The following is a 22,612-nucleotide window of genomic DNA, read 5'->3' as shown; positions in this document are numbered from 1 at the left end:
TACAGATAAAACCACACTGTAGAAGTTAGGTACAAGCGGGAGAATTAGAATAAATTTCATAGATACAAGACCATGGAAAGACTTTCTCGACTCCATCATCATCGAAGACTGAAAGTGTGAAGGTAGTTGATGATTCTGGAATGAAGACGAGGACTTCATTGTGCTGCAACTGATGCTGAAGAGCGAAGTTTCTCCAATTTGTTTTTAGCTTTTTTCCTTTCACACCAATCTCTGTAAGTTTTTCTCCAGTTCTAATAAGTAGTGTTGGAGTTCTCTGTCCATTAACGAAGTGATCGACAAATCTTGGGATTTTCTAATACAAAAGAGTGAAAGTGAGACGTGAGAACATAATATATAGATTCGGTTTAAAGGAATGTAGTGAGAGAGGGAAAAAGAAACAGTGTAAGGAAAGGTTACCAATGTGTTCGGGGATGCTGTATTAAATGTTTGATAGAAGGAAATCGAGTCAGTAAGATTTTGGGTTAAATCTGGTTTTATTGATGAAGCAACCGACTGCTGAATTATTATAGAATCTGCACTATTTGAATTTATTTAGCAAATAATAAAGCAGAGACAATTTTGTTACAAGTAACTGCACGATATAAAGGTTAGCATAACTGACCTTGTGGATGAGCAGCACGAGCCTGCAATAAATTTGGCAATGGAACTGTCCAAGATAGATAAACCTGTCTCTGCAGCTCCGAAAAATGGATGACATCAAAGATGAGATTGCCGGTATGGCGTAGGAGTAAGATATCATGTTTGTTAGTAATGTTTTCATGGTAATATTCATCCCAGCCTTCTTGGAATGAACGCTGACCGACCACAACAGGCCATTTATAAATTCCATGTCTGAGAATGATTGTATTGCGCTGGTGCTGAGCAAGTAATAGTTTGAATTGAGCAGGCAGAATCTGCGTTTAGGACAGAAAAATAGAAAATGTGAAATGAATGCATATAACTGCAGTATACATTGCTAACAAGTAATTTCCATCGCATAGAAGAAAATTGGACCTCTCCTCTGTGATTGCATTTCAGTAGAAAACAACAGGCCATTGAGCTGCTATTTGTTAATCCATAGGTAGATGAACCTTCTGCCATTGATGTGATTGGAGAAGGTAATAAAAAAAATGTAAAAGATGTAAGTATTTGCAGGTAAAGAGAATAGCTGAACGTTAGGGATAACTCAAGGGAAGCAAGTAGGCAGCTTAACTCGCAGTGCTTTGCCTTGGATGTATGAGCTATTCAAGAAGTAGCTATATATAAACAATGAATGGCTAACAGTTTTTTTTATGATTTTTTTTTGTAGCCTGGTTGGCTCTCATTTTTTATTTACAGTCAACAAGGAGATTAATGATTTGTTGCATCAAAGATGCAGAACATGTTAATATTAAAAGAAGTGAACGCTAGGAACCCAAGGCCTGCTACCACCGTGCATCTATTTTATCTATTGTGTTTCAAAACAATTAAGGGCATAGTGCATTGTATAACACAGTTATGCTCAGGAAAGAAGCTCTATTTCTGCAAATGAATTGAAGGCTGCACAACTACACAATTTAAGGCTAATAGATACACTAAGTCTGAGGCAGGAAGCAGAGTAAATGGAGCTCACAGCAGTAGATGTGATATTTAATAAGAGAGTTATGTGCAGGGAAAAAGTTGAATAGACCCTGATAAAGGTATTCTGCAAAAGTTGCCGTATAAGAGACAACACATTGACCACAAGGTCATTTAATGAGTTAAATAGAGTAGAAGATGAATTTAAAGGATACTGTGACAGGAACATAATAGCTGTAAAGCATCAATTCAAACACATAACTGGTGCTGATTGCAGCTTATCAGCAAACGTAAAAGGGGGTAGACCAAAAGCAGTTTAAGGGGTATCCATGAACAAAAGGACATTTTTCATCAATACATCAATCACCCTTCTAGGAATGCATAAGTACCCTTGCAAAAATAGATGATAGCATGTCAATCATAGAAATTAAGGATTTCGTGGCCAAAAGACTCAACAGCAACGAGTCAGTCGATTTTTTGCTTCTTGCTAGAGATGCATTCTGCATCTTCATCCTCATTTGCTTCAGTGCTGTGTGGTTCATCAAACCTCTGAGAAAGCTGAACACAAACCTTTGAACGAGCAGTATTCTCCCCTGTGACCATATTTTTTTGATATGCGATATTATTAAAGCGAAAGTAAAATTCAAATGGAGAACTAAAAAAAAAAACGTCTGCGAGTTACCTTCAGCCCCGAGCTGTACAGTCTCAGATTCTTTGCTAGGAAAAGGGGAGTCATCTCTTGGTTCATCTGTTAACTGGACAGAATCGGCATCATCATCAATTTCAGAGTAGTATATAACTGTGTAGCGCTGCCTTGAATCTGCCAGCTGCGTTTGAACAGGTTTGATGTGAAGGAGAAACGTCTTTGATTTAAGCTCCTTGTGGACAAACTCGAGGGGAAGCTCAACATTCTGCTAAGAGAGCGAAAAGTAAGAATAAAGTTGTATTAAATATCTTTATTATCAAGGTTCAGGAGTCAAGAACCTCATTAAAATGTTGCATTGCTTCCAGTGCACTAAACGTCAATAGGTTCTCTGCTAATTCGCCAAATACTGAAGCTGGTATGACACCAGTGGAATCAGCCAAATCAACATTAAAGCGGTATCTGAAAATAGACACACAATATGCAGCAATTCATGTTTTTTGATGTGGACCAGAATTAGATAGCAATGAACATAAGGCAATATAGCACAGGTATACTATTTAGCACCTAGGTACTGCAGGATGTTTCTCTTTGCACGAGTTACAGGTAAACTCGACTTGATAGTCTGCTGCTGTAGCTCGGCAACAGTTTTTGCAGCTCATGTACCAATATTTCTGGAAGATGTGCTCGAAAGAGAAGTGTGCCTTCACCCGTATAGTCTAAAAAATGAGCAAGTATGAGTATAAAAAGACGATCATACACGAAAAGAGTATGAAAGCAGGGCAGCATGTTTCAGTCCCAAACCTTTTGTGATGAAGTGTGGTTTTCTGGCCTGATTTCAATGACAGCTGCGGATTATATTTAATGTAGTCCTTTTTTTCGACAATCTCTTTAATGAACTTAGTGTTCCTCAATGCCCTGGGTGAAAGGAGACATAAAAAAATGTTAGGACTGAAAGTGGGGACAGGGCTTACATCTGAAGTGTGCAGAGGGCGATAACTGAAAAGAAATCGTACCAGTTTTTGAGTTCCCTTGCTTCTTGTATAGGTGGATCAACAAGAATCGCTGAATCAAACCAAGTACCTAGTGTGACCCCTATACGACAGGGAAAATGCACACATTTATTCACAGGTGTTGGAGGCGAATGCAAAAGCTAAACAGTAAAAATGGCGAAAGGTAAAATGGGTGCAAACCATTATAGTTGTTCACTTTAACTCTGCGAGCAATGATCACAGGATAGGTGTGAAGTTTAGACACTATCTCCTGTCCCTCATTAGCCAGAAAACTATCCCATAGAGACAATAGAACAGGCTGGGATCTGTGATCGCGATAAAAGTTGATAGTTAGAGACTGGGAAAAAATGACCGTAGAGAAAAAGAAAGAAATGCAGCGTGAACATTTGGCTAAACTGAAGATTAAAGTCCTCACTCTTCATTAAGCAGGACAAATTTCTGAACATCTGATTGCCTTGAATTCTTGATAACTGTTTTCCTCTCAAGCGCACTAATCACAACTCCCAGCACGTCTATGAACAATACAGAGAAGGGATTAAAAAAACTTTGTTTAGAATGTAAACACATTAAGAGTAAAGCATTGAAAGACTCACCGACTGATTTAGTTTTGTCATGCATGTACTGAACTAAGTCAGTAAACTTCGAATAGCAGAATTTCACAGGCATGACTTCATCATCAATAGCAATCTCTTCAATAACAGTTCTGGTGCTGATAACCCACTGAATGGTAAGCTCAGAGGTCTGGAACTTCGGCGGTATAGGCCTGACCTCAGCATTGGAGATTTTATATTTTTTATAAATCTGCAGGATCTGGCTCATTCTAGGAATATCATCATTGAAGATGATTCCTTCGACTCTTGATCCCTACTTAAAGAGGTAAAATTAATACATTACAAAGAAAGCAAAACAATAGCGCACTTAAGAGATTACATCTAAAACTGAGCAGTAGCTTTGCTAAACCTCTGAATCATAGAAAACAAATTTCTGCTTTCTTGTTGGTGTCCCCATTGAATTTGTGATTTGTTGCTTTTCTTGAACAGTGACGATACAACTCCAATTTTTCATATGAGGCATAATATCCCGCATTGGCAGTTGGTTAGCCATCCTATAAAAACACAAGCTGATGGATAAATAAACAGGAACAAAGAGATCCAAAAAACACAGTAATCTAGTAATTTAAAATCTGTATAACCATCTTACTTTAGTAGAATCCAAGCAGAAAATGGTTTAGGCTTGAGTTAGTCTAAAAATTTCATCAAGGACAACATTTCGAGTTTTGCAATCCACTTTTATTCCATCAAATGTTCCAGGAACAAGAAGAATTTTAACTTTAGCAGCGGTCTTAGCTCTGGACAGAGCAACATACAACTGGCCATGCGAAAAAACTGGTTCTCAGAGATAGATGCCGACGTAGTCAAGAGTTTGACCTTGTGATTTATTGATAGTCAAAGCAAAACAAAGGCGGACAGGAAACTGTGTTCTTATGAATGGAATCCCATTTTTGTCATTGTCAGGCGTTTGAAGAGGTATCCTTGGAATAAAAACTCTTTTCCCTCGATGATGGCCAAAAACAATTTCAGCAGAAATTGTGTGCTGGCCGAGTTCTCTACATATTAACCTTGTGCCATTGCATAGACCCTCAGCTGGATTTAAATTTCTGAGAAGCATCAATGGGCAGTTTTCCTTTAACAGCAATCTATGAGGAGGGAGACCTTTAGGATCTTGAGAATTGAGAAAATCCTCATAATCACTTTGGTGCCGCTGATCAACAGTCTTATCCGAGCTAATATAGGTTTGAAGGCTTCCAGGAAATCTCTTAATCATTATTTCATTGAGCTCATCAACTGAGCTATTTTTTGGAGCAAGAATGCACCTATTAATCAGGTTATAAGGATCTTGAGAATAGAGGTTCAAATCTGGGAAGACGCTTTCTATTAACCTGTGCAAAAGAAAGTGTATTGATGGTGGAAGTAGGAGGAATGACTACTAAAAAGGAACTAAATCTGATTATATGCAGCTAGCTAACCTGTTTAAAGACTCCTCTTTATCGTAGTAAGGAATAACTATATCTGATGATAAAGTTATTTCACCCTCATCATCAATAGGCTCTCGGCCTTCTCCTACTCTTAAAAGGAATTGTGAAAATCCTGGATCAAACATAACTCGCATATTTTCTGTAAGCCTGATTTTATGTAGTTTAGGCCACAGAGGAGAAATGGGGAAGGTTGACTCTATGAGAACTTCTTTAGTTGCTTGTTCAATGACAGGTAGGGTCTGCCGAAAATCCCCTCCAAAAACTATCACCTTCCCTCCGAAAGGTAAATCTGAGTCTATTAAATCTCTCAGTAATTCGTCAAAAGCTTCAATTGTGTGTCGTTTAGCCATTGAAGCCTCATCCCACAAAATAAGCTTTGATTCAGAAATGAGTTTTGCAGCCGAACTTTGTTTACTGAGCTGACAACTTTTAGTCTTCGAGAAATCAAGTGGTATCTTGAATCTCGAGTGAGCCGTCCTTCCGCCAGGAAGGATTGATGCCGCAATTCCAGATGTTGCTACTGCAATAGCAACATGGTTTTGTGATCGCAAGGTCGCGAGAAGTGACCGATATAGGAATGTTTTACCTGTGCCACCAGGGCCATCAACGAAAAATGCCTGACCTTCTAAGGAAAAACATGCTGCGAGGATTAGATCGTAGGCATGCTTTTGTTCAGAATTTAGCATCTGAGGCAACAACTGATCCTCAGGTGCTACTGTTAAGCTCCTTTCACTCTCAATTTCCTTTGTTAACCGTTCAGCGTAACCGCATGAAAAATCATCAGAGACAAAGTGAAAATCTGTAATGCTCTTGCCCATCTGTTCAAGCGAGCTGTTAATATCTTCTAAAACCTTTCGTCTAATTTCAGGAGAAGAAAACCCGTGGAATGGCTGCTGGTGATGAAAGTCAGCAGAAAACTCAAGCTCAAATTTTTCCCAAAGTGATTTAGGACTTGTCGGAGAACAATACACAAGGAGAGTGGCAAATAGTAGCCTCAATGAGGACGGCATCTGAAATGCCACTGCTTCTTGAAGTGTCTCCTCTATATATGCATCGGACTGCAAAAGACCAAGAGCCAAAGCAGCTTCTCTAAACGAAGCTAACCTTTGTTCATTTACAGTCAAAAGGTCTTCAAAAGAGGTCGGTCCAGCAATGTGCGTTAGAAGCAACCTCAAATAATACCTCTCTCTTTCTTTTGGGCTAACAGTCACCATCCGACCGATCACCTTTTGACGCTTTCTTTCAGTCCATTCTTTATATTTAGCAGACCAAACAAAATATTCAGGAAAATCTCTGTACAAGCATTTCAGATGTTGTGCTCTGAGATTCGTTTTGTTCATGTGGAAAAATTGAGTTAACATTGTCTTAGAAAAGTCAATTTTACCCAGCAACTGTAGCAAATCAGACCCTTTGTCAAAGGAAACGAATTGCTGGTCTGGGAGGTGGACCTGAAGGGTGTAAATTGCTGGGTTCATTTCATTCAGCCTAAATTCATAAATGCGCCAAAAAGCTTCTGGAGGCGAAACCCATCTACCTTTCTGGAAGTCTTTTATTTCATCAATATCGTCCGCCGATCCACAGGAAATAATCTTAAAGCTCACCTGATCATGTCCTTTGAAAACATACTTATACAGGTACTTCACGAGCTTAAGAGTAGAACAAATTTCCACGTTGATGTGGCAATCGAATAAAGCAAGCAGGTAAGGGTTGTAAGGCACAACCCACCTATTATCAAGAGTAAATCTACGAACTTTGACTTTCTTGCCATCATCTCTCCTCCTATAATATGGATAGGTATCCTCACCGTGAGTCGTTTGAGCACAAAAGCTCTTTGGATAGTGATTTTTGCAGGCTCCATCTCTCATACAAGGACAAGACTTATCCATTGCTCCGCAAGGGCCATGGATCATATGCTTCACAACAAGAGAATACAAGTGAGGATATTGATCTTTGTCGGGCAACTCAGCACAGACTATTTTGTCATACGACTCTGGATTAAGTAGCTTATGACCAGGTTTTAAGATCAATAATAAATGGGCATGAGGAAAGCCTCGTTTCTGGAATTCGATCACGTAAACACACGCTGCAACCTCGCCAAAGATCTGCTTATTTAGAATTTCTGCTTTAAGCATTTCAAATTTGGCTCTAAAAACTCTAGCGAGCAGGTCTGGCCGATCCTGAGGCTTTTCATGGTATTTCAGATTTTCCTGAATTTCCTTCCATGCTGGATTACACGTCATTGTAAGAAAAATGTCGGGTTTTCCATATTTCTGTACCAGGGCCATCGCATCAAGGTAACTGCGCCTCATATCCCTCGGACCACCTATAAAAGAAGCTGGAAGAATGACCTTACGACCAACTTTAGAAGCAGCGGTTTGGCCAACAGAAACACTGTCAAGAATTCCTTGCAGAATTTCAGAGCGTATCTTGTTTTGTCGATGCCTATGAAAGTCAAGCCTACATGTTTCGATCTTGACATAAGCATCGACTGAAAACTGCTGCAGCAACCTAAGAGTGTGTAACAGCATTGACTCATCATCGTCCCTTATTTGGAACCTATAACAGTAGTACTCCCTAGCAGATACAGTACCTTCCTCTGTTTTGCCTCGATCAATAGCTATAAAGAAGGGGAATACGATCTACATGATTAGGTGATGTAATACAATGGATAGGTTCAACAGTTTATAACAAGAGAGAAATGTACTTGCCTCTCTGTTCTAAATCAATTAACTCCGATGAGGAGTTAACTGAAGCTGGATCGATGTTAATATCATCTTCACATGCGTCCCCTCCTCTTTTTCTTTTACTAAGTCTTTTAATTCCGTGGTGCCAGCCACACTCACCACGAGGGAAAAGGAGAGGGTACTGTAAAGGGTCATAGCAGCCATAGTAATGTTGAATCCTATGGCTACCAACTGACCGAGAATAAACTTGAATATGAGCGCGGCTATCGGACGACTGATCGTCACTTTCAGTCCATATAGCCGCAACTTGTGAGGCAGAGGGAAGATTATATATTCGCTGGTCAAGTGAAGGATAACAGCTAAGGACAATGTTCAAATCATCAAGGTTTGGAACATCTCTAAGGCCTTTAAAGAACCGGGCATAAGGATTGTTAGAAAGAATGTACATAAGCAATTTTAAAGTGCTTTCGCGTAGTTTATCAGAGTTACCAAGTCTCTTTGCTAATTCCTCATCAGTGTCAAAAAAATATAATTGGATCCCAGATGGCCTTTCGCCTAAGTGAATAAGGCCATCAAGAAAGTGGTAAACTTGGCCTTGAACGCGAAAAGTATAGACGCCTTTCGTGTTCTTTGTTAGTTCAGAGTCATATTTTGCGGCAAAAGATGTAAAGCCAAGGTTGTTGTTATAAGTGCGGACAATGTTCCTGAAGTGGGCACTCTCTTCATTATTGGCAATGAATAAACGTTTCAAATCATATGGCATTGGAGGAGCAACGATAGAGATCTCTCCTCCCGAGCAGCAAAAGGAAGGAGGTTCCAAATGGAACCTTTTTGCGTCACAATGCTCACAATCAGGAGCATGAGGCAGAACCAGAGCTGCTTGAGGAATATTGGCAAGGCGAGATATGCTTGAACGCGCAGCTGTTCGTTTTTGTGCTGCAGTTTCATTTCGTGCACGAACAACTTTATTAGCTCTGATTGGTCATCTAGACAAAGTTGAATATAAGGCAAGAAATAGCAAAGGCAAACCAGAAGCAAATCCCAACCTGAGTTGTGTTTGTTCACAGATTCAGGGGTCCTGCATTTTCTGGAGCGAGAACGGACAACAGATGGACCGGCAGAAGGAAGTACTTTTCTGTTTTTTATCTCCAACCAACCAGGTGTTGGACCAGACCTGGCCACCTCCTCTGTGGGAGCAGGAAAGATGTCTGCAAATTGCAGAACAGAATAAGCTAGCTAAAACAGGCCTAAGGACCTTAAAGGAGAATCAGTTAGCAAAGGAAGAAGGGTTCCAGAAAACCAGGCCATAAAGGTGATTATTTAGTATTTATAGGCTGGTCAAAGCGGTTAAGTAGATTCGCAAGCTAACGAATATGGTAAAGTAAGGCAGTACCTTTGGAAGCTAGTTCTAAAGTAGAATCTGAAATTTGAGCAGGCAAAGAATTACTTGCAGAAGCAAATTCTTTTTGAATTGATAGTTCAGGGTTCTTAAGAGATGAATCGAAAGGAAATGAACCTAGTATAAATTCAGAATGTGTATTGCTCACAGGTTGTTCATTTCCACTTGGAAGGGAGTTTACGCCCCTATGTTTTCCTCTAACTGGCTCATCACTGAGCTGGGCATCAAAGGCATGAACGGGGATTTTTTTTGCCTCTACACCAACAGATGATCTCTGATATTTCACTGGTGCAAGGCTATCACAGAACAGGGGTGCTGCAGTTAAGAAGAAAGAGAGTGGTAACTGGAGAGATACAAGGGAAATAACGACAGCTAAGAAAGACAAATAATGCTAAATGGCGCTACAGAGTGGGAGTTAAATGGCTGAAGGGATTGAACGTTAAACAAAGCTGGTATACCTTCAGGAGCAAGTGTATTTTGTAGAGGCATTTCTTTTCCAAAGGAGGAGGAAGCATAACCAGTAAAGGAACCAGGTGGACAACGCGACATGAATTCTAATCCTTCCCTAATCGCAAAGGCATCATCAGCTGGAAACACAGCATTTGTGTTTCCCAACGGCTGAGAATGCACAAACGCAGGATCCTCACTATGACATGGCATATGTTGAGTAGCTGGGAACGACACACCAGTTTCGACATATCCTAACGGGACCCTGCGAACACGCGGGGGTAAAGCTTTTCCAGCTTTCTTTGAAGCTCGAGTTTGCCTTCGGGAACGCAGAAGTTCCGCTTTCTTCAGAGGTGGCATTTCTGCATATTTTTTGCGGCGCAAAGCATTCCTATCCATCTGACCGCTATAGACTCTAGCAGGTGAAAAGAAAGGCTAACGTACACCACTAATACACGGCCAGAGTACTAACTAAATAAGCATAAAGGAGGCCAAAGTTCTAGCAAGATTGAAACACAAAGAAACGGCATAAGAGAGGCATGCACCAAACGTCGGTTTCCCCAAACAAAAATAGAGAAAGAAAAGCTCAAGCGCAACCTTTACACAGCAGCATGGAACTGAGCAGACATTCAAAACAAAACAGAGTAAAGAAAAGCTAAAGTACAGCCCTTACACAACACCATAGAATTCAGCCAATATATTAAAAAAGAAACAGAGTGAAGAAAAGATAAAGCACAGAGCTTACACAACAGCATAGAACAGAACAGATAAGAAAACAGGACTTAAAAGGCTGAGTAAAGGCGGCAACAGCTAAAAGCGAGGTAACAAAAGCATGTAGCAAAATGATTATTGGGTACGAGCAAGGTAAAAGCACATACAGAAGGGAGAATAAGTAATGACACCTTAACGTTAGATAACAAGCCTTTATTACCCAACAGCAGAGCAACACAGAAAAGGACAACACCTGAATAAGCCAGTGAGAGCAAAAAGGGTAAGAAAATATAATATCAAAAAGTAAATGCAGCACAACAAGCATCAGAGAACAAAGTGGGTAAAAATATAAGAAATTCAAGGGGAAAAGGGGAAAATCACTAAATAGAAGGGGGGCAAGATAACTTGTACGTAGCAACAGCAGCAAAACAAAAGGGGAAAAAAATACAGCGACGCAAGAAATGACGACAGGAGGAAAAATGGAAAACTCAAAGAGTAAATACAGGACAACAAGCACCAGAGAGTATAGTGGGGAAAAATATAAGAAATGCTAGGGGAAAAGGGGGAAATCACAAAACAGAAGGGGGGCAAGATAACCTGCACGTAGTAACAGTAGCAGAACAAAAAGAAAAAAAAAAAAAAAACTGATGCAAGAACTACTGACAGGAGGACAAATGGAAAACACATGGGGAAAAGGCTGTGGCAGAAAGGTAAATTTAAGCAGGGCGCTTGAGAAGCAAAACGAGCGCCAAAGCAAAGCAAAGAGGCAACGCAACAGTAACAGCTCAGGATGGCATAAATTGCAGGTGAGGAAAAACCAAAATAAGCACGACAGGAAACGGGAACACAATCAGGAGAAGTTAAATCCAAACAATAGTAGCGGAATTAAAGCTTACGCAAGGAGGCAGCAAGATAGCAATTGTTACAAAGGAAAGAAAAAGCAGGAAAAAAGAAACGAGGCAGCAGCTCAGAATGAGGAAGCAAGCAGCTGGAGGGCCAGAAAAGAACAATGAAAATGAGGCATAATTACCGCGGATCATGATGACGAAAGCTGGGAGAAGCGGAACCTGAAACATAGAAACCTCTGCATACATCGGAGAAACAAAGGGCTTTCAGTCTTGTCAATCAGAGGAGAGAGCAAAAAGTGTTTTTTCGGCAGCTCTCTAGAGCAGAGCTGAAGCTCCTTCACACCAAATTGCAGAGAGGAAGGAGCTCAGCAAGATAGAACGGTGCATCTGTCTTTTTTAAAAGAAAGGCAATATCGTCAAATCATACCAACCCACATTGAGCCCATCACCCAACAGTTGTCATCAATCAAACTATCAGCAACCGTCATAATAAGCTTACTCAGCTGGCAATACAGAGATACGTTCCTTCTCAAAAACCAAAGGTCCAAGTTTTCTTCTCTCAGGCAACAAGAAGAAGGATTGCACTTCTCCTCCCAGCAAAAGCACGCGACTCCCACGTGAGTGACGACCACCAGCCAGCGAATAAAATCCAGCCACGTCAGCACAGCAACCACAACTCTTAGCAATTCCATTCGCTCTTTTACTATATAGGTTGAAGAAGTAGAGCAGCAACAACAGGATCTGCACGCCAGTCGTTCGGCATATCTTGTTCAGAAGAAAAAGCCCCTCAATTATTCCGATACCTTGTGCGTGATGCTATTTTTGTTGACAAGGACTAAAGTTGGCGGAAGGAATGCGAGTATATATTTTAATTAGTTGGAGGATTAAAACTGTTCGGTTAATAATTAAACGGTCAAAATCGAACTTTGTGATAAGTTAAGAGCTACCGAAACATTTTACCCTATTTTGTTTAACGGCCAATTTCACATGTAATTTGGATTGAACAGACCAAATGAACCCGATTGACAAGGCAGAAACAAAAAAAAAATTCTGGATCCGGGAACCTCAAATATAACAATCAACAACTTATGCTGACTGTTCACATGAAACATTGGAACGCCGCCATCCATTTTTTTCAAAAGGAGACAATTCTTTGGAACATGATCACTATATCCAACTGCCTTGTCTGCAAAAGACAAGAAAATTAACCCCAAGAGGATGTATAAAAGCTAATGAGGAAATTTAAAACCCCTTTGTTGTTTGATCTGTGAGAGTTACTGAAGTAGAGTGGTTGCGTATGATCTTTAGAGAATTCTAGAACGGAATAGTGACAATAAAGCTTCTAGAGAAAAGTTAGCCAATCGGTGCCTCAAATGGCAAAATTTCACGGTGAAACCGGACTAGAGTTTCACGTTTACTTTTACTTTTTGTGATGTACATTGAATGCTTGTCTTAAAGTCCGAGGGGGTGATCTAAATTAGGTTATAATAACAATTTTATACATAAGTAGCAAAGAACACGCAAATTAGCAGGCAACAGCCATAACAATAGATGGTAATCTGTAACTCACTGGTAAAGTTTATTAGATAGGATCTTATAAAAACATAAAAACACAATCCATTTAAATAATTAGTTTCTCCCCCCCCCCCCCTCATTTCCCACCCCAAATCAATCCATTTAAATAATTTCATCTTTTTGCTTTCATATTTCCCCTTCAAAATTCCATATAAGCAGACAAACATCATGATTGCTCGTATTACAGAAATTTTAAAATCTATGGATCATTACATCTTTAAGCACATTATAAAATTTGTTAGGATCCATGCGCAGAACACATGACTATTGACGTACCAAAGGCACAATAATTTAATGACAAACAAGTCACAAGTATGAAAGATAAATGATACAAAATATTTCATGTGGTTCGACTACAGAGAGAAATCCGTTTTTTATAATGAGAAAAAAATCCTATACATGATTGTTGAGTTGTCTTTTGTTTAATTATATCAAGGCATTTTTATCATTTCGTTCATTTCCGTTAATTTTAATGAATTCCGTCACCTTTACAATTTAGTTCAAAACATGAGTTCTCGTATTCTACGTTTTGAAACTACAGGAAACTTTTTTATATATTAACTTTATCATGGGACTTTTTTGTTTTTTACCTAAAAGAGAGAGAGAGAGAGAGAGATTGCATTTTTCGCACGTTCTCCCATGATAAAGGAATTGCTGACGCATTTTTGCTGAATCAGCGTGGTGACGTCCTTGTCTTGAGCACTTCAACTAATCTTTAATCATTTCTTTCACTTTAAAAAATATTTCTATTATGGTCTGACAGAACATTCACTGTATCTCCGTTGTTGCCCGATGAGCCAATGATTCTACAATTCAGATCGACGTCATGCAACAATTCGGAAACTCTGGCTCCATGGTTGCCTCATTGTGCAATAAGATAAGCGAAGAATAATCTTCTTTGCTTTATGGGTAAATTACACATTACCCAACCCTTATGGTATAGTTGATTTTTATATAACTTTCTTGTAGTTTTAAAAATTATACATAATATTCTCATAGTTGGATTGAAGTACTAAAGTGACGGAAATTATCATTCGTAACGAAACTTATGAAAATATCAAAATTATCACAATTTAAAAACTAAAATGATTGAAATGATCAAAATATATAAATATAATATGTATGGCACTTTGATCTTATATGATTTTATATTTTACCATATATCTCTCGTTTGATTTAAAATCAAAGTCATACTTCACTGAGATGACACAAACGCATTCTTGTGGGGCTTATTTTCTAAACTCTATGATGAATTTTCGGCTTATGGTAAATAGTTAAACTTCGTGATACTTGTTTAGTCAAGGAAAGGTTTATGGTGGGTACCTTAAAGCCCATTCTCCATACTAGTCTGCAACTGTGTTATGCACGTATTTGGCAGTGTCTCATTTACTATTTCACTATTCAATTCGTTGCAATAAAATCTACTGAGCCAATACTTGATGGCTGAGAATCCCATATTCTATGATGTCAATGGGTTTATGCATTTCATGCATTATTGGATGTTTTGCAAGTCATACGTATTTGTATCATTCTGTTCAACTAGACATCCATTACTTCCTAATAAGCAAGTTGTAAGTTTATAAGACTGAACGAAACAAGAAATTGGTCTTTCTTTGGTGACATAACATAGAATTGTCTAAAAACTAAAAGTTGTGGACAGCTTCTTTTTCTTCTTCTTCATTTTTTTTTCTTTCTTGGTGGGAAACTTTTCTTCTTCGATATTTTTATTTTTGCAGTAACAATCTGCTGAATAGTTTACTCCCAATGATGCAAAGAGCAAACTTAATTCTCGCCGTGCCTAAGTTATATATGTTTTAAAGACTCAGTCTCATATGATGTCAGTAATCACCCGCAAAAGTTTAATGCTGCTTATGTACATCATGTGGAACGGCTGCCACATAAAATAAACCCTTATTATCTCTCTCCGACTCTTTCTCCTACCTTTTTTCTCCCGCATCTCATAATTTACTATTTTTTCGCAACTGCCATCTACACAACTATCTAATACATCTCGAATCCTCATTATTATGGAAATAGATTCTCTCTCTTTTCTTGTTTTCCTTTTTTTTATAAGTATTATTGAATTGAAATTGCCAAATGACAAGTTACTGGATCGGATTTATTGTCAAACTAAATAAAGGTGCAAAAGATGGCTGTGATATAGAGTACATACAAGAAAATAAAAGTAATAGCTAAAAAGGGAGCATGGATTGAGAAAGGTTACATTATTATACCAATTGTGTAAAAAAGAATTTTGGGATAAAAGCTGCAATCTGATTTACCTAGAGACATGGGATGTGGTCTTTAGTATTGCTTTTGGTTGCTCCGTATAAGTATTCTTAGTGGGTTAGATAATTTTAGCATCAGCAAGGTTACAGCCATTTGGATTGAATTTGGACAGCAATGGTAGGCTGTGAAATTTGTGAGAATATGGGGATTGAACTGAAGTGGTTTATTGAATTCATTAAGGTAGTGATTATATCGCTTACAATAGTTGTAACGTGGAAGAAATTTATTAGTGAGTTTTCCCCCTTCTAGGTAACAAAGGGGTATTTTAGGATTTTTGAAAACAAATTTAGTTTATTGGGTCTATATTGTTACTGAAATGCTAATTATAAGGGAGATAGGTGTAAGTTTTTAAACCAGAGGAGAGCTTCCTGCAATAGTCAAAAGCCTCAGAGGAGGTTTCTAAAATTATTCCAAAATGAAGGCTTCCGATGAAGACATGTTGGCAATATTTTATCCAATCCGTTTATTAGTGCACTGAAATGGTGAACAAACGAACCAAACTACCCATTTATATTTTCTGTTCATACGGCCTAAAAACCAATGTAGTAGGTACAATGATTTTTGTGCACCTAAGTCCATTGACGCTTTTACATATTCAATATTAGTAGTAGAGGAGACATTAGCATGATTTTTCTGTAGCCAAGTCCATTGACGCTTTTACACATTCAATATTAATAATAGAGGAGACATTAGCGGTAGCTTGGCCTGTTACTACTACTGCTACTACTATCCTTGTAAATAAAGAGGTAACCTATATTGCTAGTAATGATGGACTCATTACCTACAAAATATCTTCTTGGTCCACAAACTATTATGTTTATATACTTTTATGAGTTATTATTTTTATTTTTTGGTCCTCTAACTTCTAAAAGCACATATTTCTCAGCCTCTGTTTGTTTGGGCTGTTAAGGCCAACAAAAATTGCATCACACTCAATCCCATATCTAAAAACCGAAGGTATGATAAGTTAAAATAGGAAAAGAGATAGTCCTCAGAAAAAGGGCTTTTTTAATTCAATGCAAATATGACCAAATAAATCAAAATAAGGAATTCAGTGGAATAAAATATTAGAGAATTTAACACAAAATGGGCCTTGAAGTGACATGGAAATAATCACAAGAGTGAAAAGTTATGTTGTGAAAATTTAGATAATTTCGTACCAAATTCCTTGCTGCTTTGAACTTTCTTATTCCAATGAATATTTGATATATGATTCCAAAGATATTATAAAGGATTGTAAAATGGTGGTAAAACTATCTTCTTCCTTTTTTTAAAATCTACTCACATCTAGCATAAATTTGGAATCTACACAAAAACATAAAGTCTAGATGTATAATTTCATTAATTTCATCTGAACCTTATCGTTCTTGTATGGTTGTCAATCATTATAGTCAATGGCATTGACCGCTAGGTCTAACCGTTAAAATTTATGGAAAAATGAAAAGTGCGTGGTTTTAGAAGTTGGATGCAATTAATAGTTAAGATTGCTAAAAATGTTCAAACTTAATATTTCAAGGACCGACCAACTTTTTTGCTGGCTACTATTTCTTCTTCTTAATCTATTGTGCATCGAAAAGCCATAGCTTCAAAAGGATTCCCGGTTTTAAAAAATCGGTAAGCAATTACTGTGACATAGCTGCTTAATGAAAATATCGTTCTCGTCAATCATAGTTTAAACAGAAATTGGCAAAATTTTAGGTCTTTAACAAGTGCAAAACAAGTGCAAAAGAATCTGAAATAGTAATTGTGTTTTGTTTTTTCTCTTCTGCTGTTTTGCAGTAATTTTGTAAGAATTTTAGTGTATGAATTGTATTTTAGTGTGCAGGAGAGAGAAAGGCAATTTCTGTAAGGTCAGAGGTCATGGGGCCCATTTTCCGACAAGTTCCCGAGGAAGAAGTAGAGCAGCAACAACAGGATCCACACGCCAGCCGATCTGCATATCTTGTGCAGAAGAAAAAGCCCCTCATTTATTCCCGTACCTTGTGGCTGATGCTATATTTGCTGACAGCGACTAAAGTTGGCGGAACGAATACAAGTATATATAACCACTGAGCTTGGCTCTAAAGCTCAGTAGCCACCCAGTGAGATTTAAATTCTTTTTTGGATTATAGGTGAGGTTCAAATATTATCTGTAACGAAAAAAATTTAAGAGTGGTGTCAGATCATCCTTTTGATCTAGTAAAATTTGTGTACCTACTAGTCTGCAATACAAACCTCTTTAGACTCCCTCTCCCTTTTAGTATAGGATAGAACAAGTTATACAACAGTTATCGTTTCGATAAAAAAAAAAGAATACGAGTATATATTTTAATTAGGTGGAGGATTAAAACTTTTCAGTTAATAATTGAACAATCAAAATCGAACTTTGTGATAGTTTAAGAACTACTGAGACATTTTACCCTATTTTGTTTGTAGACACCAAATTTTTGTCAATTTTTAATATTTTCTTAAGATTTTTCTATTTAATAATTTATTTATTTTCTTACATTTTAATGTGCAATTTTCTTATTTTTTGCAGGTTTGTTTAGAAAAGAAAAAAAAAGAAAAAAAGAAAAAAGAAAAGAAGAAAAGAAAAGTAACATACAAAACACACTTCCTCAATTCACTCTCTCGAGGGTGGGACTGACAAAAAAAAGAAACGGCATTTTGGGGCTCAAAAAATATGTACTCTTTCGGCTCTGACACAGGGAGACGATCCCTTGGACAAAACAAACACAAAAACACTCTAGCTCCCATATAGAGATCTCTCGGCCCTTTTCTTGTGCGAACAAAAAGAGAAAAGAAAATCTCCATCCCTCTTGGCTCTCTCCAGGACAGAACAAGGAAAAAAGGAAAAAATTTTCCCTCCCTCTCTCGGCTGGGCTCTTCAGACAAGAAACAAAAACAGAAAAAAAAAAAGGGGAGGCTCTCGGCTCTCTCTCTTGTCTCAACCGAAAAGAAAAAAAAAAGAAGCATTCTTCACTTTCTCCCTCTCTGGGCTTGGAACGCAGAAGAGAAACACGGAAGAAGAAGAAACCTTCGCCTGGCCTTTCCTCTTTTCCAATGTTTTTCCAACACACTCACAGGCATCAGAAAAACTTCAGCCAAGGCAATTTCACTTTCATTGAGGTATTTTCCATTTTTTTTTAAGGCATATGAGATACATTTTGGTTTTAATTTATCTTGCTTTTGCTGGTTTTTATTGTTGTTGTTGTATTGCTGAAATTTGGGAAATGGCATGAACTAGATTGAGGAAAAGGAAATGTTTTTTATGTATGCATGTTAACTGTTTGAAAAAATGCCAAAAAATGGAAAAAAGGAATTTTAGGAGGCTGTTTTGCTTTATTTTAGCCCTTTTATGTTGTTTTCTTGTTAACTAAGATTATAGTTGTAATGTAGAAGTTATAAGGAGGGTTTTGGCATAATTTTTATGATTTTTGGTGGAGGTTTAAAGGTTTTAAGAAAATAAAAACTGGACTGATTTCTTGGTTTTTCGGTCACTTTCGGATCTTTTTTGTTGAAAACTAATACCGGAAATGGAATCTACGCGAAAAATGGAGTGGGGAGGTGTATTTTGAGAATTTTTGGTGACCGGAGAAGTCGCCGGCGACCGCCGCCGGAGGCGGTGGCGGCGGTAGCGACGCCGGCGGCCGCCAGCTGAAGCTGAAGCTTCGGCTGGCCGAAGAAGAAAGAAGAAACGAGAGAAAGAAGAAGGTGAGGAAGAAGAAAGAAAAGAAAAGAAAGAAAGAAAAAAAAAGGATTTGGGCTGATGTTTATTTTTCTGATGGGCCAAGAGTTAGTTTTGGTTGGGTTTTGAAAATGGGTTTTGGTTTATTTTCTTTTGGGTTTCTGTTGGGCTAAGAGATTGGAGCCCATATATTTTGGTCGGGTTTGAGTGATAAAAGACGGGCTGGCCTGTGTGTTTGGTCTTGGATTTTCGGCTGGGCTTAGGTAATGTTTGGCCCAAATAAATAAAAATGATGGCCCAGTGGCCTTTTTCTTGCCCAAATCAGAAACCGATTTGCACTTTGGCCCCTGATCTTTGGAGTAGTTTTACTGTGGCCCAGAACATTTTAAATTTCTTTCATGTAGGTACTTATATTAATTGCACTTTGATCCCTGAATTTTATCTTTTATTTAATTTTGACCCCTGAACTTTGGAAAAATATAATTTCTGTCCCCAAAAGTTTTTTTTAATCTTTGCAATTCAGTCCCTGATGAATTTTGACTCTTTTTATTGTGATTGTTTCTTTTCTTTAATAGCTAATTATGCTACTTTTGAATATACTTAACTTGTAATTTTTAGATTTGCTTAAATTTCTTTACATCTGACATATTAGTGTGAATTTAGTGCTTGTATTATTATTTTCTTTTTCAATTAAATTGGTGCCATGATCCTTTTGTTCATTGTGAGTATAATTAGGACAATTTGACTCCATTTAGTCACCACTTCAAACGGGAGGTACTCCTATTCCATTATTTCAATGTCAATTACGTGCTCTTATGTGCTCCTATGTGTTCCTATGTGTTTATATATCTTTATATGCTTTATTTATTTGATTTAAATATTCATTCAAATTTTCTTATATATGTTTTGGTTAGTTTTTATAATGATTCGAGAGGTATTTAAATACCTCAAAAATGTAATAGATAGGATAATTAGATTTGTTTTATTATATTTTTCCCTCCTAGATTGTAGTTAGGCGCTCCCCGATGTAATAGATAGGTTGCGTGTTTATGTGGCTTATGTGTTAAGTGTTTTATCCGCTTTTCTTAGGATTTTGGCATCTAGATATTATGCTTACGTGTTATGTGTTACGTGCTCTTATGTGTTTATTTGTTTTAATTTATGCTTTATTTGCTTCACTATGAATTGTTAATGCATAACGTCACCACACTAGTCCAACGCTAGTTGTGGCTTCTCTCTTCGCTTACTTGCTAGTCCAACGCTAGTAAGGATTTTTAGAAATGGGCTAGTCCAACGCTAGACCCTTTAGGTCGTCTTGCGCTAGATTCATCTTTGTGTGCTATTCACTACATTTTCATGCATATTTTCATTTTTAGGATCTTTTCTCATTTGTATGATATTCCCTATTATATTATCCCTACCCGCTATAGGTGCTAATCATGCCATTTAGAATTGCATCTCATTTAAGCTAGTTCATTTGCTTGTTCATGTTAGGATAATTATTTTTCAAACATGGGAAATGGGTGATTATAACTTTTTAGTTTAAATACCCTATTAATCCATGTATAAGAAAATTATGTCACGAGTTTTTGCCTCCCGTACCCTTTATGTTGCATTCCCTTTTTCTTTGATCACTTATATATATGTATATAATTTAATTTCTTTTCTTTACTTTAAATTCATCATTTGCATACTCGTGACACCTTCAAGGAATTATTTTGGCCTTCGCAATTAATGCGATTGGTTCAATTAAACCCTTGAATGAACATTTTGTCCCTTTCGATGTTTTTATAAATTTAGATTTGCATCCATGTAGGAAACATCCAAATATGATAAAATTAAGGGTTAGATTAGGAAAATTTTGACTAAACCTCGCAACTAGCTTAGACTAGGTTGAAAGGGTGCCTTAGGTTTGAGTCAATTAAACCTTTGCCTTCCCTTTCTTCAACCGTGACTCCCGAACCTATTTTCTCTTGTTTTCAAAGACCTGGAGTTGTCAAAAAGGGTTTTGATTTATTTTATTTTTGTCAAAAATATTTTTTTGGGTGACTTGGTACACCAAAACTCCATACCAAGTGGCGACTCCTAATTTTTCTTCAAAACCCTTTTAGACTAAATTTTGGACCCAAATTGTCGCATTTTTTAAAGTCCCATTTTAGGTCCTTTTCACTTATTATTAATAAATCACATTTTTTATAAATACTTTCTTATATTTTTCCATCGCGAAAAATGGGGCGCGACAACTTGGCGACTCCACTGGGGAAGTAAGAGAGTCCAAGCACTTGGTTTAGTCGTCTTTTCTCTTTTTAACCCTTATATTTATCATATTTGGATGTTTTAGGTTGCATTTTTCTCTTTTAGGATATTTTGCATTTCACCCTCGTATTCGTTTATCGTTCCTCGTATATGTGATGAATGATTTATTTATTTACTTTTGTTTATTTAATTATATGTATCGCGCTTTACATTTGGGGGTGGGGAATATTTACCCTAGAGCCTCGCATTGGTTCTCGATCTCTCCCCTCCAAACCGAGCACTGACATACGTGCATACGTTTTATTTTTTATCCCTTATTTATTTTTCTTTTAGTGGCTTGTCACGCCACTCTTCCCTGTTAGGATTAGGCGACCCACTTGGACGTGTGATCGCGACACGACGTGTGCGTAGCATGATCCGAGGGGTCACTCAATCTTCCATTTCAAGCTTTGGGTTGATAGCCTTTAGCTTTTAGTTGAAGATTGAGGATTTTTGATAGATTCACTTGGACATGTGGCCATGGCACGACGTGCGCGTAGCAATGTCTAGGGAATCGCTCGAGCCACCGACAAAGAACCTTGGGGTTGATGACCTTTGGTTTCCAAGTCTGAAGGCTCGGGGACTTAAAACCTATTGAGTCTAGATGCATTAGTAAGCCAATATCTCATGCATCCATGATAGTTTACATAGGGTAGAGTCTGCCTTACCCTATTAGGGACACTATTCACGAGGGGAGGGATCCAATCCCTCTTTTTCTTTTTATTGTTTTATCTCTGTGTATTATTTTGCTACAATGTGTTATGTGAATTTATCTGATTGAACTAACTTTTCTTAGTTTTTGTCTCCACTGCATTCACAAACCTTAGAAATAAGAGTCCTGACGTGGTATTCGTTAAGGCAGACCACCCTTTGTAAATAGCACGTTTAAATTTTAGTTTATCGCATTAATACTATGCATGTCATTCTAGGCTTACCCCGGCATTTAAATGGGGCACTTTTAGATCATATGTCAAGTATTTCATTGCATATTTAACCGCTTTAATAAACTGGCATCATACATCAACTTTAGAGGGAATGCCGCATAGGGGATCCCGCGTTAGGAATAAGCCACCTTTTGTCTCGGATATATAATCCAATGAGACTTGCACGTTTATATTTTTTGTACCATCCAAAGTGGTAGTGCACAAGGTAAGGTAGGATTCGATCCCTTTCGTGTGACGGCATTGAGAATGATGGAACAGTTTTTACGCATTAGAATATGAGCCTTTAATAATCACTTTTTGGCCATTTTATCAGAATTGGTAAAAATCCCTTGCGTAAAGGACATTAAATTGAAAAAATTCACAAAATTTCACATTGTTGAGACGATAAATATAATTGAGGCCAAATCTTGATTTTAGAATGCTCATAGACTAATGAATCACAATGAATTTTTTGAAACTACCAATGGGCAGACAATTCCATCGATTTTGATAAATCATCAATTTC

General features: G+C 37.6%; 2 protein-coding genes across 2 annotated transcripts; both read right to left on the bottom strand.

Annotated features, from left to right (window-relative positions):
• Positions 1-2,022: 2,022 nt before the first annotated feature.
• On the bottom strand, positions 2,023-4,317 carry LOC113771447 (replication protein A 70 kDa DNA-binding subunit-like). Its single transcript, XM_027316025.1, has 9 exons — positions 4,174-4,317; positions 3,807-4,077; positions 3,629-3,725; positions 3,394-3,518; positions 3,217-3,295; positions 3,005-3,118; positions 2,542-2,662; positions 2,240-2,468; positions 2,023-2,150 (listed from the first exon to the last, which is right to left on the bottom strand). Exons 1-9 carry the CDS (start codon positions 4,315-4,317, stop codon positions 2,023-2,025), a joined length of 1,308 nt encoding a protein of 435 aa, XP_027171826.1.
• A 288-nt stretch (positions 4,318-4,605) lies between these two features.
• Positions 4,606-10,177, bottom strand: LOC113771446. The gene is made up of 6 exons (XM_027316024.1): positions 9,790-10,177; positions 9,326-9,646; positions 8,979-9,140; positions 7,957-8,868; positions 5,240-7,865; positions 4,606-5,152 (listed from the first exon to the last, which is right to left on the bottom strand). Exons 1-6 carry the CDS (start codon positions 10,175-10,177, stop codon positions 4,606-4,608), a joined length of 4,956 nt encoding a protein of 1,651 aa, XP_027171825.1.
• Between the last annotated feature and the right edge of the window lie 12,435 nt (positions 10,178-22,612).

The sequence above is a fragment of the Coffea eugenioides genome, chromosome 5 (genome assembly GCF_003713205.1).
Source record: "Coffea eugenioides isolate CCC68of chromosome 5, Ceug_1.0, whole genome shotgun sequence".
Taxonomy (NCBI): Eukaryota; Viridiplantae; Streptophyta; class Magnoliopsida; order Gentianales; family Rubiaceae; genus Coffea; species Coffea eugenioides.
The sequence above is the reverse complement of the archived record's forward strand: the minus strand, read 5'-3'. Positions and strand labels throughout refer to the sequence as shown.

What these genes read in the sequence shown, in the direction of transcription:
- LOC113771447 (XM_027316025.1), bottom strand. Translation starts at nt 4,317, where the DNA reads ATGGCTAACCAACTGCCAATGCGGGATATTATGCCTCATATGAAAAAT. An exon ending in TAAAGTGAACAACTATAATG is followed by an intron (nt 3,296 to 3,393) that starts GTTTGCACCCAT and finishes CCTGTCGTATAG; the next exon opens with GGGTCACACTAGGTACTTGG. An exon ending in ACCACACTTCATCACAAAAG is followed by an intron (nt 2,663 to 3,004) that starts GTTTGGGACTGA and finishes GTCTATTTTCAG; the next exon opens with ATACCGCTTTAATGTTGATT.
- LOC113771446 (XM_027316024.1), bottom strand. Translation starts at nt 10,177, where the DNA reads ATGGATAGGAATGCTTTGCGCCGCAAAAAATATGCAGAAATGCCACCT. An exon ending in TGTGAACAAACACAACTCAG is followed by an intron (nt 8,869 to 8,978) that starts GTTGGGATTTGC and finishes ATGAAACTGCAG; the next exon opens with CACAAAAACGAACAGCTGCG. An exon ending in AAAGAGGAGTCTTTAAACAG is followed by an intron (nt 5,153 to 5,239) that starts GTTAGCTAGCTG and finishes TCTTTTGCACAG; the next exon opens with GTTAATAGAAAGCGTCTTCC.